The sequence below is a fragment of the Oncorhynchus kisutch genome, linkage group LG3 (genome assembly GCF_002021735.2).
Source record: "Oncorhynchus kisutch isolate 150728-3 linkage group LG3, Okis_V2, whole genome shotgun sequence".
Taxonomy (NCBI): Eukaryota; Metazoa; Chordata; class Actinopteri; order Salmoniformes; family Salmonidae; genus Oncorhynchus; species Oncorhynchus kisutch.
The window spans coordinates 72,608,387-72,626,401 of NC_034176.2; the positions used below are offsets into that span (position 1 = coordinate 72,608,387).

At 45.3% G+C, this 18,015-nt stretch overlaps 1 protein-coding gene, 1 non-coding gene and 1 pseudogene across 2 annotated transcripts; all 3 read left to right on the top strand.

The window, feature by feature from the left end:
* Positions 1-181: 181 nt before the first annotated feature.
* On the top strand, positions 182-17,381 carry LOC109888457 (importin-7). The gene is made up of 24 exons (XM_031813944.1): positions 182-406; positions 3,579-3,660; positions 7,206-7,359; positions 7,479-7,637; positions 7,780-7,936; positions 8,309-8,398; positions 8,584-8,678; positions 9,023-9,107; positions 9,268-9,502; positions 9,686-9,762; positions 10,623-10,739; positions 11,434-11,523; positions 11,763-11,928; positions 12,086-12,246; positions 12,457-12,585; positions 13,197-13,263; positions 13,439-13,564; positions 13,667-13,764; positions 13,865-13,960; positions 14,103-14,323; positions 14,451-14,659; positions 15,009-15,215; positions 16,074-16,190; positions 16,320-17,381. Exons 1-24 carry the CDS (start codon positions 323-325, stop codon positions 16,418-16,420), a joined length of 3,123 nt encoding a protein of 1,040 aa, XP_031669804.1. The 5' UTR covers positions 182-322; the 3' UTR covers positions 16,421-17,381.
* On the top strand, positions 10,273-10,450 carry LOC116371972 (small nucleolar RNA SNORA23). The gene has a single exon (XR_004209082.1). It is a non-coding gene; the product is annotated as a small nucleolar RNA SNORA23 (small nucleolar RNA).
* On the top strand, positions 15,373-15,511 carry LOC116371939 (uncharacterized; annotated as a pseudogene).
* Positions 17,382-18,015: the final 634 nt, after the last annotated feature.

The window sequence follows — 18,015 nt, forward strand, 5'->3', positions numbered from 1 at the left end:
TCATGAAAGATCGTGCTGAAAACTTCAAATGTACTAGCCAAATGCAATGACATGCTTTCCATTTTCATAATATTTTGTTGTCTTTATTTACTGACTGTAAGACAGTGTGAGAGAGATATCACACATGTAAAACTACAACTCCTAGAGTGCAATAGTTCGAAGCGGATGTTCGTGTTGGAGAAATTTGGCGCTGATCTATCCGGGTACTTCATTCACTTCTTCCTTTCGCGCCGGTAACTGAAGAGCCGTGCGTCCATGTGCGTATTGACTGGGAATTCATAGACCACAGAAATACTGAATCCGAGCCATACCAGATTTAGCTATGGATCCAAACGTATTGATCGAGGCCCTTCGGGGTACCATGGACCCAAACTTACGTGAGGCCGCGGAGAGACAGCTGAACGAGGTAAAAACTTGTGATGGTGCTAATCGGGCCTCTTCTGTTGTGTCACACATCAAAGATGGAATGGAGTCCTCCTAGCTTGTGGCTATGGGAGACCAGAGTCAGTCCAGAACTTTGACAGATCAAATATTCTCTTCGAAATATGTACTCACCGAAACATATAGACTTTTGCGGTTACGGGTGTAATGTCAAAGTTTCGAAATATATTTTAACATCAAGATCTGCAACTTCAAGCGAATCCACCCCGTATACCCGCAGATGGTTCTTTAAAAACGTGCGGGAAGTTAGCATTAGCTTCCTTGATAATTAGCTGCTAGCTACGCAGTAAAAAGGCTTGTTGGACGATGCTTGCTTTTGGCCTAGTTGATGTATCATGTTTGAATCGTTGGAGAGACAAATTATGCCATTAATACCAGTTTTGTCTAAACGAACTAAATCATGCGATCTAGTATACGAATGTAGCTAGCGTTTGCTAAAAGTTTGAAAATCTGTGATAGCAAGTTGGCTAAGTGGCTCACGTGTCAGGTGTTTTTTTTTTTTACTGCTGACATTGCCCTGCACAGCAGTAGTGCTAACTAGCTAGCTCGTTGAATTTAAATAGCTAACTTAACCAGTTGGCCAGCCAAAATGTCACCAATCGGACGAATTGACAGGTGTAACGTTAGTTAGTCAAGCTTTAATCGGCATACTTTCCTATCAATATAAATGTATGTCTAATATGGGAGTAGCTAATGTTAGATTTATTATTTAACTTGCTGGCTTTGCCTTTCATGAACGTAGCTAACTAGCAAGCTAACTGATATTTGCTAACTAGCTAGGTAGGTTTGATTTTATCGAACGCTAGTTAACTTGCAAGATACAAAGTAAAGAATAGCAATCATTATTAATAATAGCTACGCATTTAGTAACGGGACAAACGTTTTGTTTGTACGTCATTTGAAGTGAATGTTCGCTGGCTTAGCGCTACGTTAGCAACCTTTTGAGGCGAGCGTTTCATCAATTACATTGAGTCATTCGATGAGCTGTCCGCTTGCGCAGATTCTTTAGCTAATGTTAGCCTTACAAATTAAATAGCCAGCTATGTGCAACATGGCCTATTATCATTGTCTAAACGTCGATTTTTCATGTAAAATGTAGACGTGCCATAGATAACTAACATACGGACGGCGTGAATTCTTTCATGGTCACATAGTTAGCTTTTCACGTCGCGAGCGCAACATGGCTAACGTTAGCTATTAGGAAGAAGTCTCTCTTGGGCAATTGTCAAGTATAGTCTGACCTGTTATCGGTTATGCTGTCCTTAGAACAATATATGTACGCTGTTGTCATGTAGCCGGGGTTTGAGTGAACTTTAAGTCAAGTTATGTCTGTGATATGTACATATTGTGTATAATCAGCTTGAACGTATTGTTAGCTAACTCTAGTTTGATAAGAGTAGGCCTAGCAAGGCTCAAATCAAATGTACATTAACTTCTTCACTCAACAATCTGAGTTAGTAGTTTTGTTTTTCGTGACAACAGAATATACGACGCCAAGAATTTGTATCCAGAGAACAAGAATGTGCAGTTGGGTTGTTAGCTCGGAGCCATGTTTTATCCAGGGAGAGGTCTCGTAGTGCATTGTTATCTATAGGGAAAGGAGGGGAGCAGGCTATTTTTCATTGCTTACTTTTGACTCTGAAGAAGTTAAGCATGAACAGTATTCACTTAATATAGCAAGTGATGTAAGGATGGGTCAGGCAAGGCATTGAGACCCATTTTCATTCACTTTTATGTGATCAATGATTCTGGAAAAAGTATGCTGCACTCGTGTATACTGGACATCTTAAGTTTTAACATTATTAGTTAGTGTCTAGAGAATAGGGAGAGGTGACACACTCACTGTTTGATGCAGATGCTGCAGTCTCAAATTACAGCCTGGATGTTGGCCAGGGCCCTGGCAGGCCATGTGGAGGTCTGCATTCCATTGTGTGTTTTAATGGGGGGGTTACATTATATAATGTACCTGTTGCATCAAGGTTTTGGCATCTTGGCATCCTTAAGTTGCTGTATGTGTATTAGCTACAGCTAATGGAGCTCCATGCCTCAAGATAATGGTTATATGCCATTACTGTCATCAATCAATCAAATGTATTTATAAAGCCCTTTTTACATCAGCCAATGTCACAAAGTGATATACAGAAACAAAGCTTAAAACCCCAAACAGCAAGCAATGCAGATGAAGAAGCATGGTGGCTAGGAAAAATTCCCTAGGAAGAAACCAGGCTCTGGGGGTGGCCAGTCCTCTTCTGTCTGTGCCAGGTGGAGATTATAACAGTACATAGCCAAGATGATCAAACGTTCATAGATGACCAGTAGGGCCAAATTTGATTTATTTTACCTTTATTTAACTAGGCAAGAACAAATTCTTGTTTTCAATAACGGCCTAGGAACAGTGGGTTAACTGCCTGTTCAGGGGCAGAAGACAGATTTGTACCTTGTCGGCTCGGGGGTTTGAACTTGCAACCTTCCGGTTACTAGTCCAACGCTCTAACCATTAGGCTACCCTAATAATAATCACAGTGGTTGTACAGGGTGCAACAGGTCAGCACTTCAGGAATATGGCTTTTCAAAGCCGGTCATTCAGAGATAGACCGCAGGTGTGGTAGAGAGTGTTGGAAACAGCATGTCTGGGACAAAGTAGCACGTCTGGTGAACAGATCAGGGTTCCATAGCCGCAGGCAGAACAGTTGAAACTGGAGCAGCAGCATGACCAGGTGGACTGGGGACAGCAAGGAGTCATCACTCCAGATATAACAGACTGACCCTAGCCCCCCGACACAAACTTTTGCAGCATTGTCATGTAATTTGCTTGGCAAGGAATCAAGAGGAATTACTTGCAAATAGTACATGGTAGACTTATAGCAATTCCCTAAAAACCGGGCACTGTCTGTATTATCCCTCATTGCGAATAGTTTAATTTCAGCCATAAACCTATACATCCAAATAAACAAGGCAGGCACAGTGATCATACCCAGTTAAAATGGCAACATTTTAATTTGTTTTTTTATCTGCAGTTGGTAAGACAGACACGTGGCTCTCGTTAATTTGTTATACATGGTTTGTTTTGCTGATATGTAGGTCAAATACACATCAGTGTTTGATATTCATGCATCCTTTCCTGCTTTCATTTACAGGGTCACACCCAGGTGAATTTTGTGTCAGCTCTGCTGCAAGTCACCATGTCTGATCAGTTAGATTTGCCCGTCAGACAAGCAGGTGAGTTTCAGAGGATGGGTAGATGTTGTTATTATTATGATGCTGTGGGGTGGGCTTCTGGGCTCTCTTGCAGATGGAAATTCACTGGAACTGAAAGGTGAGAAGAGTATCTACAACCGTAGCTCAAATGAACTGAGCACGCTTTCTCAAAGATGACCCCTGCCCTGACTGCCACAGCTCCCACACTGATGACACCAGTCATATTGTGAAGACTGACCAATTTCCCATGAATCTGTACATTTGTTCACCAAGATACACACATGGTAGAAAGAGAAGAAAGGTGTTTTTGTTGTATATGATGCAATCTTTATTATGCTACCGTTGCAGCTTATTTTATCTTGTCCTATGGCTTTGAGATTTCACACTTCTTTTAGTCTGCTAGGGAGCTCTAGTGAAATCTATAATTTCTCGGTCTGGACAGTCTGTCTAGTCATTGACACAGCTGCCTTTATTATAAAATAACATTCCACATGTTTGAGATGCTCTGTGTGAGGGACCGTTCATAGCCTGTCCATGTGTCACACATGCCTCTATGTTAATGATGTACAGTTATATGGTAGGACGATCTGCTCTTGATCGGTGGCTCATTTGACTTTTATTACATTTTAAAAGTGTGCAGTCCTCAGGTGGCTGCCAGACAGAGCCTATCATTTTCAACCTGCTGCTAGCCTCCACACTACCATATTAACTTGTGCTCACCCATAGAACATGATACTATCTTTCAACTTTGTCAGTTCTTCTACATTGTACTTTGCTTCAACAACACAATAGTAATGTGACTGCCTGGAGGAAAGTCTTACGTGGCAGCAGCCTTATGCATTGGGTGCTAATCTGTGTGCCTCTTTTCAAACAGATGACCTGGATATTTCTAAACAAACCTCCAGGAACCGGTGTGTTGCGCAGGAATGCTATCCTTCTTGTGACTGTGCTATTTGTCCTGCCATAGAGCCCTGCTGCACCTGACTCCGATTCAGACCGATTGCATTAAGTTAATGCAGCTGCAGTGGTGGCACGGGTTAGATCATATCTGTCATGCCATTGGGTAAAAGATGCTTAGAAGTTGGCTTGGGACCTCTCCCCAGAAGAGCCACATGAACTTCACAGTCAGCACTTTGGCCCGAAGTGCCGTGGTAATAAGGCTCATTTGCTGTAATCTGACACGCAAAGGGAGGAGCTAAGCGATTCCGTCACCAGCTAGCAGGCAAATGCCTGGGATTCCCATAAAGGCAGTGAGATCAGACCCAGGTCCCTCCTATTGAGGACAAATGCCCTCATACTTATGACAGATAATAGCAAAAAAAAAATGTCATGGTTTGTTTTTTCAAATCTGTCACACTGATATGATAGGCAATTGCATTCTTTGATATTTCAGGAATCATCTATTCCCTGCCTCCATGTGTGGGCTAGGGGGATGTTGAGTTGCTGTGTCAGCACTGACTGGCAGGATTATGACTTCCCAGCCAGCAGCACGGCGATCACATCTGTGTCAGCAGTCTGTCTGACCCCCTATCCACCGCCTCGCCTGCCCCCTATCCACCGCCTCACCCTGCCTGCGAGCCACTGACCTCAGACGCTCCATTGTGGCTCTGTAGAACAATTCACACCCGTACTCCAAATTCAGACTCACTGTCTGAGCTGCAACACGAGAGGGGGAACTATTGCAAACCCCTAACTGAAGTGCACTTTTACACCTCTGTTCTATGACTCACTCAAGGAATTAGGCCTCTTTCTGCTGCTCTGCTCTGATTTTATCAGTTGAATATGGTAATTTCTGTTGTAATTTCAGGGGGCAGAGGAAGGATGAATGAGTGACTCCTTGCTTGGATGGGGAGTGCTAATGAACAGGGCCATGCTAGTGTGTTGTGACTGAAAGGAGAGGTGTGTGCTCTTAAAGGGGCCTAAGAGCACTCTTTACTCCCCCAGCCGACTGCTACTCCCTCTCAGCCTGAGCACATGAGAGGAGTCACATTGAATGTGCTGGTCATGAGATCCACTGCTGCGGCTATCTAGGCTGATGGACTCTTTCACACCGCCCAATGTCACACTGACTCGAACAATTTAGAGATCTCCCTGATGTAAAGTGATTTTAAAGAGACAGAGTATATTGTGCCACTTTAACCAGCTGCAATTCCATAGGAATTGGAAGTGTTCATTTTAAACCTCATGATCAAAGCAAATTTTTACTTCAACACCATACAATTTGCATTAATTATATCTAGGTGGGTGGAATACCAGCTGTACATTAAACCTGCCTTATAATTACATACAGTGCATTCGGAAGTATTCAGACCCCTCCCATTTCCACATTTTGTTAAGCAACCGCCTTATTCTAAAATGCATTAAATAAAACATTTCCTCAGCAATCTACACACAATACCCCATAATGACAAAGCGAAAACAGGTTTTTAGAAATGTATGCAATTGTATCAAACTTATTTACAGAAATATTCAGACCCTTTGCAATGAGACTCGAAATTGAGCTCAGGTGCATCCTGTTTCCGTTGATCATCCTTGAGATGTTTATACAACTTGTGGTAAATTCAATTGATTGGACATGATTTGGAAAGGCACACACCTGTATATGTAAGGCCCCACAGTTGACAGTGCATGTCAGAGCAAAAACTAAGCCATGACGTCGAAGGAATTGTCCGTAGCGCTGCGAGACAGGATTGTGTCTAGGCACAGATCTGGGGAAGGGTACCAACAAGTGTCTGCAGCATTCAAGGTCCCCAAGAACACAGTGGCCTCCATCATTCTTAAATGGAAGAAGCTTGGAACCACCAAGACTCTTCCTACAGCTGGCTGCCCAGCCAAACTGAACAATCAGGGGAGAAGGGCCTTGGTCAGGGAGGTGACCAAGAACCCGTTGGTCACTCTAACAGAGCTCTAGAGTTCCTCTGTGGAGATGGGAGAACCTTCCAGAAGGACCACCATCTCTGCAGCACTCCTTTATGGTAGCTTGGCCAGACGGAAGCCACTCGTCAGTAAAAGGAACATAGCCACCCGCTTGGAGTTTGCCAAATTGCACTTTAAAGGACTCCCAGTCCATGAGAAACATAAGATTCTCTGGTCTGATGAAACCAAGATTGAACTCTTTGAGACCAGACAATAGCTGTGCATTGACGCTCCCCATCCAAACTGACAGAGCTTGAGAGGATCTACAGAGAAGAATGGGAGAAACTCCCCAAATACAGGTGTGCCAAGCTTGTCGCGTCATACCAAATAAGATTCGAGGCTGTAAATCGCTGCCAAAGGTGCATCAACAAAGTACTGAGTAAAGGGTCTGAATACTAATGTAATTGGGATATTTCAGTTTATTTGTAATAAATGTAATATTTTTTTATCTTTTTTCTTGTCATCATGGTGTATTTTGAGTGGGGGGGCTATTTAATCCATTTTGGAAAAAGGCTGATGTAACAAAGTGGGAAAAGTTAAAGGGTCTGATTACTTTACAAATGCACTGTATGTAATAATTTTTCTAATAGGATCTCTAAGAAGCCTGTCTTATGTTCAGTCAGTTGATGGTCCCCCTCTCCCTTCCCTAGGGGTGATCTACCTGAAGAACATGGTGACCCAGCACTGGAGCGAGGGGGACGGCACCAGCACGGAGACGCCTGTCAATAACATCCCAGAGGAGGACAGGCAGTTCATCCGTGACAACATCGTGGAGGCCATCATCCACTCCCCCGAGCGCATCAGGTAACCGACCACCCTGTGGCTGCTCAGCTCACTGCACAGCGCCGGCAGAGGGGGGGTAGAGGTAGCTCGGGTCAACCAAATTGTCTTCCAACCTTTCTCCGCTCTCTTTAACCCTTCAGAGTGCAGCTGACAACATGCATCCACCACATGATTAAACACGACTACCCCGGCAAGTGGACTGCCATCGTGGACAAGATTGGCTTCTACCTGCAGTCAGATAACAGCGCCGGCTGGCTGGGCATCCTGCTCTGCCTCTACCAGCTGGTTAAAAACTATGAGTAAGGACTCCTTGTTTTAGAGTGACCATGCTGTGACAGTCCCAACCATTTAGGGAATGGGGTGCCATTTGGGACACGCAGTATTATAGAGCTGTTTGCTATGTCTTCGGGTGGCTGATGTTTCTGATTGTGTGTTTGACAGGTACAAGAAGCCAGGCGAGCGCAGTCCTCTGGTGGCGGCCATGCAGATCTTCATGCCCATGCTGAAGGACCGCTTCATCCAGCTGCTCCCTGACCCCTCCAGTGAATCTGTCCTGGTGCAAAAACAGATCTTCAAGATCCTCTACGCCCTCTTCCAGGTACTACTGACCACATCATTCACTCTCACCTTCTTAGAAGTTAAGTGTTTATATTAGTCTGTTGATTGTGTAGGGTACTTGTCTAAATGTGGATGTATAGCTGTAGTGTCCAGTTATTTAGCTACTCCTTCCATAATACTGGTTTTGGAGATTGGTCGGTTATCATTGTCCTGTAGGAGGGGAGGGCTGGGGACCATCTGGTCCATGTGGGCTGCTTCTTCTGCTGGCTGTGATGTCACTGTCATGTGGGCCACTGGGCAAGACCTGTCCCCGCTCAGCATGCCAGATTGCTCTGCTGTCTAATGTCCATTGGAAAGACGACAAAGCGTTTTGAATTGAATAGATGGAATTTCTCCTTTTCTCTGTCCACAGTATAACCTCCCCCTGGAGCTGATCAACCGACAGAACCTGACGGAGTGGATGGAGATCCTGAAGACAGTGGTGGACAGAGACGTGCCTCCGGTGAGGGCAGATTTACTGTGGTAGGGCAAGGACGGGAGCACAAATAGGTTGACTATGCAAATCAAGGAGCTCCCAAACAGATTAGCTGTAGTTTGTTTGCTTTATTTTATTGCTTCTAGTTGAAACAAAGCTAATTTATTTATTTTTGTGTATATATGTTTTCCTTCCCCGTCTGTGCCTCACAGGAGACCTTGCAGGTGGATGAGGACGAGAGACCTGAGCTGCCCTGGTGGAAGTGTAAGAAGTGGGCCCTCCACATCCTGGCCAGGCTCTTTGAGAGGTAAGCCTACTCAACCCACCCCAGCACACTGTCACTACACTGAGTGTACAAAACATTGGAACACCTGCTCTTTCCATGAGACTGACCAGGTGAAAGTGATAATGATGTCACTTATCATTACCTGTCTGGTGGATGGATTATCTTGGCAAATGAGAAATGCTCACTAACAGGGATGTAAACAAATGTGTGCACAAAATTGGATTAACTTTTTGTGCGTATGGAAAATGTCTGGGATCTTTAATTTCAGCTCATGAAACATGGGACCATGACTATATGTTTATTTTTTGGTTCAGTGTATATTAACCTGTGAAAGCATCTTTAAACCCCCCCCCCCCCCACCCCAGGTATGGGAGCCCGGGCAACACTACCAAAGAGTACACAGAGTTTGCCGATCTCTTCCTCAAGGGATACGCAGTGGCAGCACAACAGGTGAGAGGCCAAGGCCGCTCTTTGCTTTATCTGAGCTGAAAGATATGTGATGCATGACTCTGTGATTGACTGAGGGACAGAAGGTTGCCTTTCAGCTGTGTCTGTCTGCATGGAAGTCTGATCTCAACCAGAGGGAACTGATTTGCCTGTCTGTCTGTAGGTGCTGCTGAAGGTCTTATATCAGTACAAGGAGAAGCAATACGTGGCTCCCAGAGTCCTCCAGCAGACACTCAACTATATTAACCAGGGAATCGCACACGCTGTCACCTGGAAGAACCTGAAGCCACATATCCAGGGTATCATTCAGGATGTGGTTTTCCCCCTCATGTGCTACACGGACAGTGACCAGGAGTTGTGGGAGGAGGACCCATACGAGTACATTCGCATGAAGTTTGGTAAGCGCCATTCTTGTTTTTGGAAATCAGATAAATATTCCGTGGTATTTGTCATCCAAAAGGAATGTCCTGGAATCAGAGACTGCCTGGAAGTGATCAGTTAAAATATTTAACTGTGTAAAGCTATTCTAACAAACCAATGCAATGTGCCATCTGATCTGCGGACTCTCTGTCATGTCTCAGATGTGTTCGAGGATTTCATCTCTCCCACCACGGCAGCTCAGACCCTGCTCTTCACCTCCTGCAACAAGAGGAAAGAAGTGAGTTGTGGTTCTAATTTGCAAGCTGAGTCCTCCTGGTCCTGGCACGGTCAACAGCCAGCCATGATGTGATCATGGTTCCATCCCAAATGGCACCCTATTCCCTATATAGTGCACTTCCTCTTTTTTTTTTCAGAGCCCAGGTCAAAAGTAGTGCACTATATTGGGAATGTGTGCCATTTGGGATGCATACCCTCGATGGCAAAGTGCCTGTTTTTTTACTGGCCTCACTCCTGCCCTTATTTATGGCCTGGCCCACTCTTTCCTGCCCGGCCCTGCTGTGACTCTCATTAGCGCCCTGTTGCTCCAACAACAGTACAGAGCTGTTGGAACCGGTCTGTGGACGCGTCGAGCCAGGAGAACTCTGGAAAACAAAGTAGCATAGCTGGAAGAAAGCACTACTTTAGTTGCTGTAGCTCATTAGTCAGATGTGTTACGTATTACAGCTTTCTTTCTGTTCTAAATGTAAGGTGTTGTTTTAGCGTTTAGTTCTATTCCGTTTTGGCTGTGGGTGAACGGGGTGTGTGGTGCCTGTCCATGTTACGTGCTGCCGCCTGGCTGTGTCTTATAGTCTGTGCGGCGGTGCTCACTCCACACCTGCAGCCATAGAGCCACTGGAGATCATAGTACTGACCTGTGACGTCTCTGACTCCTCACCACGGGCCAGCCTCCATACTCTCCCACAAACTCTCCTGGTCTGCATCTCAAATGGCACCCTATTCCCTACATTGTGCACTAACCCATGGGCCCTGGTCAAAAGTAGTGTACTATACATGGATTAGTGTGCCATTTGGGACAAATCAAAGGTGCTTGATGTTAATGTGAAGCAGTTAGCCAGGATACATTTCTTTATTCTCTAGGTTCTTCAGAAGACCATGGGCTTCTGTTATCAGATCCTCACTGAGCCCACCTCTGACCCCAGGAAGAAGGATGGAGCGCTGCACATGATTGGCTCTCTGGCTGAAATCCTGCTCAAGGTGAATAACCCAACACCATCTGCTATCTCCTTTTTTCTATTTGACCTTTGGTCTGACCACATACTCATCAGATGAGGTAGCTGACTCTGCATATATATATATATATTTAAATTTTACCCCCTTTTTTTCTCCCCAATTTTGTGGTATCCAATTGGTAGTAGCTACTATCTTGTCTCATCGCTACAACTCCCGTACGGGCTCGGGGGAGACGAAGGTTGAAAGTCATGCGTCCTCCGATACACAACCCAACCAAGCCGCACTGCTTCTTAACACAGCGCGCATCCAACCCGGAAGCCAGCCGCACCAATGTGTCGGAGGAAACACTGTGCACCTGGCAACCTTGGTTAGCGTGCACTGGGCCCGGCCCGCCACAGGAGGTGGCGGGTGCGCGATGAGACAAGGATATCCCTACCGGCCAATCCCTCGCTAACCCGGACAACGCTATGCCAATTGTGCGTCGCCCCACGGACCTCCAGGTCGCGGCCGGTTACGACAGAGCCTGGTCGCGAACCCAGAGTCTCCGGTGGCACAGCCCTTAACCACTGCGCCACCCGGGAGGCCCGGCGTTTTACTATTTTGCCAATTTGTTTTATTGCTTAAGTTTACTTTATGGATCCCAAGTGGCAGTCAAATATATTAATGAAATTCATGGTTAACAAAATACATTTTTCTCCCCCCCCCCCCCCCCAAACAGAAAAAGGTCTATAAAGACCAGATGGAGTTCATGCTGCAGAACCACGTCTTCACTCTGTTCCGCAGTGAGCTGGGCTATATGAGAGCCAGAGTAAGTGTCACGTTGCCAGATCATTCTGGCCCAGGGCTCCAGTAGGGAGAAGGGGAGAGCATATGTATCAAGAATATTAATGACAATGATTTGGTACACCAGTGCTTTCTGTAAGTTCTGCTTTCCCTCATTGCAGTGGCGTTTTCAACTCTTCACATCTTGATAGTTCTAGATAGAAATTCTAGCTTTAGGAGAATTCGGCAAAAGTATAGCCAGTTTGTTCTGGTGTTTCCCCATAGGCCTGTTGGGTCCTGCATTACTTCTGTGAGGTCAAGTTTAAGAGTGACCAGAACCTGCAGACAGCCCTGGAGCTGACCCGCCTCTGCCTGATCAACGACAACGAGATGCCTGTTAAAGTGGAGGCAGCCATCGCCCTGCAGGTCCTCATCAGCAACCAGGAGAAAGGTAGCTAGCTATCTCTCCACTGTCAGACTCAGAAACACACCATAGGTGTATATGGAGTCTTTGCTGTATAACATTAATACTTGTGTTCTGCTTAAATCCAAATGATATAACTGATTATCACGAAGTGCTCCTTTGTCATGTTTTTCCTCTTTCCTAGCCAAAGAGTATATCACTCCCTTCATCCGGCCTGTGATGCAGGCCCTCCTGCACATTGTGCGTGAAACAGAGAACGATGACCTCACTAACGTCATCCAGAAGATGATCTGCGAGTACAGCGAAGAGGTCACGCCCATCGCCGTGGAGATGACACAGCACTTGGTGAGGAGTGTGTGTGCGCTCAGTACCTGACTCATAAACTGGCCCTGCGCAGGAAGTCGCCTTCCTTTGATCAGTTTATGATTCCGTTTGTCAGCCATGGAGAGAGGAAATAAGGTCCAATTACCATCTCTCCTAGTTCCATGTTGGTCTAGTTTTAAAGACTGCTCTCAGGGAAACCCACTTATGGCTGTTATTCCCGTCTCTCCTCAGGCGATGACCTTCAACCAGGTCATCCAGACGGGGCCTGACGAGGAGGGAGGGGACGACAAGGCGGTGACAGCCATGGGCATCCTCAACACTATCGACACACTGCTCAGTGTGGTGGAGGACCACAAAGAGGTGAGTACAGCCATAGCGTCCTGTCTGGGGTCTACTTGTACATCAAGCTGTCTCATGCTACAGAAACAGGATATGGGCTCCTGCCCTATTGGCCATTCTGGTTCGGACAAGGCATATTTACTTACAGCCATTCAACCAAACACCAACTCAGTACAACAGCTTCCCTCCCAGCTAAAGTCATGGTGCTGCCTGCCAACACACTTCCAGCTGCCCACCCGCTCCTGGAAACACACGCTGTTCTCTCTTCAAAGTGCCTTGCAGGCTGATATCTCTAGAAATAGCACTGTGGCTCTCTGCCCGTACGTCTGCCGACGCACAGGACCGTGGGGCTTGGAACCAGCCAAACCAGCAAATGTTGGTCAACAGTTAGATATGTCTTCTTGGTATACTACTCATGGTCGTTGACTGTGTAAAGTAAAGCGATCAGCTGTTTACTTATGTTGTTTTTATCAATGTGCCTACCTACAGGTATTTGGTTTTCTGGAAATGACTTGCACAATGAAATGATCAAATCTACTCTTGCAGCACCACATGTATGTCCATGGTGAATATCTGTGTGTGTGTGTGTGTGTTCCAGTGCTCTAACTAAATTAATGGGGTTTCTGTTTTAGATCACCCAGCAGCTGGAGGGTATATGTCTGCAGGTGATTGGCACCGTCCTGCAGCAGCATGTCCTGGGTAAGACTCCCTTGCTCTTCCTGTCACACCACATTCCAACCGGGTCCTCCCGTCTCTGACACGCGCAAGTGGGTGAGGTGCCTAGAGTAATTTACGTGACTGACTCACTCTGTGGGGGTTGTCCTATATTTACCTCTGTCTGAAACCCAGCCTGTGTGTGTGTGCTGATTTTCAGAGTTCTACGAGGAGATCCTGTCTCTGGCGCACAGCCTGACCTGCCAGCAGGTGTCCCAACAGATGTGGCAGCTCCTCCCCTTGGTGTTTGAGGTCTTCCAGCAGGATGGCTTTGACTACTTCACAGGTATACTGCTCACCAACCTGCTAGTCTCAACTTTGCCTGTTATGGTGATATGACTATTATATAGACACAGACCATATTAAATGGGGAATGTAACTATTTCAGACATGATGCCTCTCCTTCACAACTACGTCACGGTTGACACAGACACTCTCCTGTCTGACACTAAATACCTGGAGATAATCTACAGCATGTGCAAGAAGGTACAGTAATTTACAGCCGCTGTGCAATGTGTTCACACATTATATTGGTGGTGTGTATTTTTGCTGGTGTGAACAGGTTGATAATCTGTTGTCCATGCAGGTTCTGACTGGCGATCCAGGTGAGGATCCAGAGTGTCATGCAGCCAAGCTGTTGGAGGTGGTTATTCTGCAGTGCAAAGGGCGCGGAATTGATCAGGTAAGCGTCTGGCTTCTACACTAAATCTTGTATGGCTACGACTATATTCAATCTTATTTAAGCTGGTTGAATATCAAAGTAACTGCTTTTGAGAAGCACTGTACTATACATTCACCTTAGACTTTCTTTGCCGCTCCTGCAGGTTGTTCCCTTGTTTGTGGCGGCTGCGCTGGAGAGGCTGACGAGGGAGGTGAAGACCAGTGAGCTGAGGACCATGTGTCTGCAAGTGGCCATCGCAGCCCTGTACTACAGCCCCCCTCTGCTGCTCAACACCCTGGAGAACCTGCGCTTCCCAAACAACACTGAGCCCATCACCAACCACTTCATCTCCCAGTGGCTCAAAGATGTTGACTGCTTCCTGGGGTAAGACCATGCAAGATGCTCATGTTTAATATATTTACAGCTCGTCTGGTTTCTATGGTCGCCCATATAGTTTGATATCAAATAGAGCACAAATATGTGCAGTAAGATATTTTATGTTATCCCCCAGGCTCCATGATAGGAAGATCTGTGTGCTTGGCCTGTGTGCCCTCATTGACTTGGAGCAGAGGCCCCAGGCTGTCAACCAGGTGGCCGGCCAACTGCTTCCCGCAGCCATCCTGCTCTTCAACGGCCTCAAGAGGGCCTACGCCTGTCAAGCAGAGAACGAGAATGAGGATGAAGATGATGATGAAGATGGAGAGGAGGATGAGGAGAATGGTACTGCATTTTTTTTTAATTAACTAGGCAAGTCGGTTAAAAACAAATTATTATTTACAAGGAACAGTGGGTCAACTGCCTTGTTAAGCAGCAGAACGACAGATTTTTACCTTGTCAGCTTGGGGATTTGATCAGTTGCTGGCCCAACACTAACCACTAGGCTACCTACCACCCCAAATGTGTGCTATCCTCTGAAATTTGTGCTGTCCCATTGTCACGCACCTATTTTAATCTTCCTACTATAGTAAATAGATAAGCTACAGCTGCAAGGAGCACTTCAATGGTAGATGGTTTGAGTTATGTTAGTAGATTGATCAGTAATAATTGCATCCATTGTGCCTTTCCTCAGTTGAGCTGGGCAGTGATGAGGATGACATTGATGAGGAGGGCCAGGAGTACTTGGAGATGCTGGCCAAGCATGCAGGAGAGGATGGGGATGATGAGGACTGGGATGAGGACGACGCAGAGGAGACTGCACTGGAGGGCTACACTACAGCTGTAGACGATGAAGACAACCTGGTGGATGAATACCAGATCTTCAAGGCCATACTACAGAGTAAGGAGACCACCTTTCAGGCACACAAAGCTAGTGATGGGTCGTCAAGTTAAAGACACAAATTTGATATAAACAGTGAATAAGTGTTTACACTCAGTCAATATTACGAAACATATTTGTGAGGCCTGTTATTTACAGTGCATTATTAGTACATGCTTTTCAGTGATGATACGATGACGAATCGGAACGGGACACTGTCTGTGGTCACTGGGTCAGGGTCACGTTCTGTGTCTCTGGGTTCAGTTCCCCACAGCAGCGTGTTCTTCAGTTGAAGACATCGAGGCATTTGTCTGAGGTTTAAAAACACAATACAGGCCTCCCGAGTGGCGCAGTGGTCTAAGGCACTGCATCGCAGTGCTAGCTGTGCCACCAGAGACTCTGGGTCTGTTGCAGCCTGCCGTGACCGGGAGGTCCATGGGGGCGATGCACAATTGGCCTCGCGTTGTCCGGATTAGGAAGGGTTTGGCCAATAGGGATATCCTTGTCTCATCGCGCACTAGCGACTCCTGCGGTGGGTGGACGCAGTGCACGCTAACCAGGTCGCCAGGTGCACGGTGTTTCCTCCGACACATTGGTGCTGCTGGCTTCCGGGTTGGATGTGCTCTGTGTTAAGAAGCAGTGCGGCTTGGTTGGGTTGTGTATCGGAGGACGCATGGAGTTGTAGCGATGAGACAAGATAGTAACTACTAACAATTGGATACCACGAAAAAAGGGTAAAATTCACAAGAGAAAAAAAACACAATACAAACGAGATCTCTGTATTGAAGAAATCAATGCAATACGTTGCATTTTTTATGCTTAAGTGTAATTCGTACCTAAAAGGGGAGGAAAAAACGTAACTGTATTTCTCCAACTCAGATATCCAGACCCGTGACCCAGCATGGTACCAGGCACTCACACAAACCCTTGATGAGGAACAAGGAAAACACCTTCATGACATTGGCACACTTGCAGACCAGAGACGGGCAGCACATGGTAAGTAAATGTATCCCCGTCATACAATTTGACAGCTGTTCATTTTTATTTAATTGTTTTAATTTCATAGGAAATAAACACTTTCCATGTTTGGCCTGTTGTATAATTGCCCTATTTTCTTCATTCTAGAATCCAAAATGATCGAGAAGCACGGCGGATACAAGTTCACTGTGCCAGAAGTGGTGCCAACTAATTTCAACTTTGGAGGCAACGCTCCAGGAATGAATTGAGTCGTCCCTTCTCCCTTTTATTACTCTGACTGATTGTAGTGAAGTGAAAAAAGCTTGTGTTGTTCCCTTAAGTAGTGGTTCCAGAACTGGTTCTTCTCACTGACTCTTCAATCTGACTATCAAATTGGAAATAGCACCAGAAGAAGTGGGAAGACAACCAAATGCAACAAATGGCTGGGAAAACAAACCAAGAACTTGAGCTTGAAGCAAGAGAAAAAATAAGCTCTAAACAACATTGTCTTCTGGGATCCACTGTGGAGGATACTAGGACGGGGACATCCTTTTTTTTTCTTCCCACTTAAACAAAACGGGAGGGCTTAACAATTTGAAATTGATAACGGGACTAAATGTTTCATCATTTTCACTGTTTTGGCCAAAAGGCTGTGCGTGATAAGATTATACCTCTGGCAGTAGTGTTGTCTACGTTATTTTCTGCATTAACAAATTCTCATGTTTGTTATGTATATACAAGCCAAGGTTCTTGATTTTTAAGTAGCCTTGCTAAAACAACCAGAGGTATTTGTAAGGTGTCAAGTGTATTCATATGTAGCATATTGGATACTTCATAGCACTATGTGATGCCTGATCTCTGTAAATTAATGACTAGCACTTTCATATTGTTCAGGTCTCCTAGCCTTCTGTATCAGACTGCAATTTTTAAATCAATTAAGACCATTTAAAACACAAACTGCTGTAACTTTGGTTACGGTGTAGAATAATGAGTGGCATCACCTTGCTGCTAAAGTGGAAACATTCTTGATTCCTAAAAAAAAGAATGCTCTTGGTGTTCAGTTTCGATACAAGACGTGTTGTGAGCACTGAAAGTCAATTGGATACTTCATTGAAGCATGTACAATTGGACTTGATCGTGAAGGTCTCAAGCATTTGGTTGGTGTATGGATGAACCATATATATATATACACACACACCAATATATTAAAAAAAGTTAAGTTGGATTGCATGCATTTGACTGTTTACTAACAGCTACACAGTTGTGCACTCAGTCATTTGATTTGGAGCCTATATTTGAGTGAATGTCTGTATACTCTGTCAGATCAGGTGATATGTAGTCTATTTAGAACTATGCTGCCAGCTAATTATAAGTCTAGTTCATTTGCTACTACGGCTCGAAGGGTGTCATGTCCTCCTTGGCAAGCGTTGATCACTCCCACAGTAGAGCTTTACAGTGTCTACATTATCAGTGACCGATATAACTGCATACTGCGCAGCACGATATAGACGAACTAGAACGTGGCCATAAACTTGCTTCAAACTGCATACCGTTTTCCTGGATCTGGTTAGTTTCATTTAAAAGACACTGCTGGCTAATGTCAATGTATATAAAATGCATTACAAATACCCTTGAGTTTGATTCAACTGCATTGCCCACATTACCTCGCTCGACTTTGGCTACCATGAGGCTTTGCGGTTCCAAAATGGCTGTGTGCAACTCCGGAAACGTTTTTTAGGATTCTATATTTGTTGTGCTGAACGAACAGCACTAATATGAAGTATAATAACAGGTGAAGTGAAATAATTTATTGGAAACCGCTGGAATTTTTGGGCAAAGTTAAGCGGTCGTAATTGTGATCAAG

What these genes read in the sequence shown, in the direction of transcription:
- LOC109888457 (XM_031813944.1), top strand. Translation starts at nt 323, where the DNA reads ATGGATCCAAACGTATTGATCGAGGCCCTTCGGGGTACCATGGACCCA. An exon ending in TTTGCCCGTCAGACAAGCAG is followed by an intron (nt 3,661 to 7,205) that starts GTGAGTTTCAGA and finishes TCCCTTCCCTAG; the next exon opens with GGGTGATCTACCTGAAGAAC. An exon ending in AAGGGCGCGGAATTGATCAG is followed by an intron (nt 13,961 to 14,102) that starts GTAAGCGTCTGG and finishes CCGCTCCTGCAG; the next exon opens with GTTGTTCCCTTGTTTGTGGC.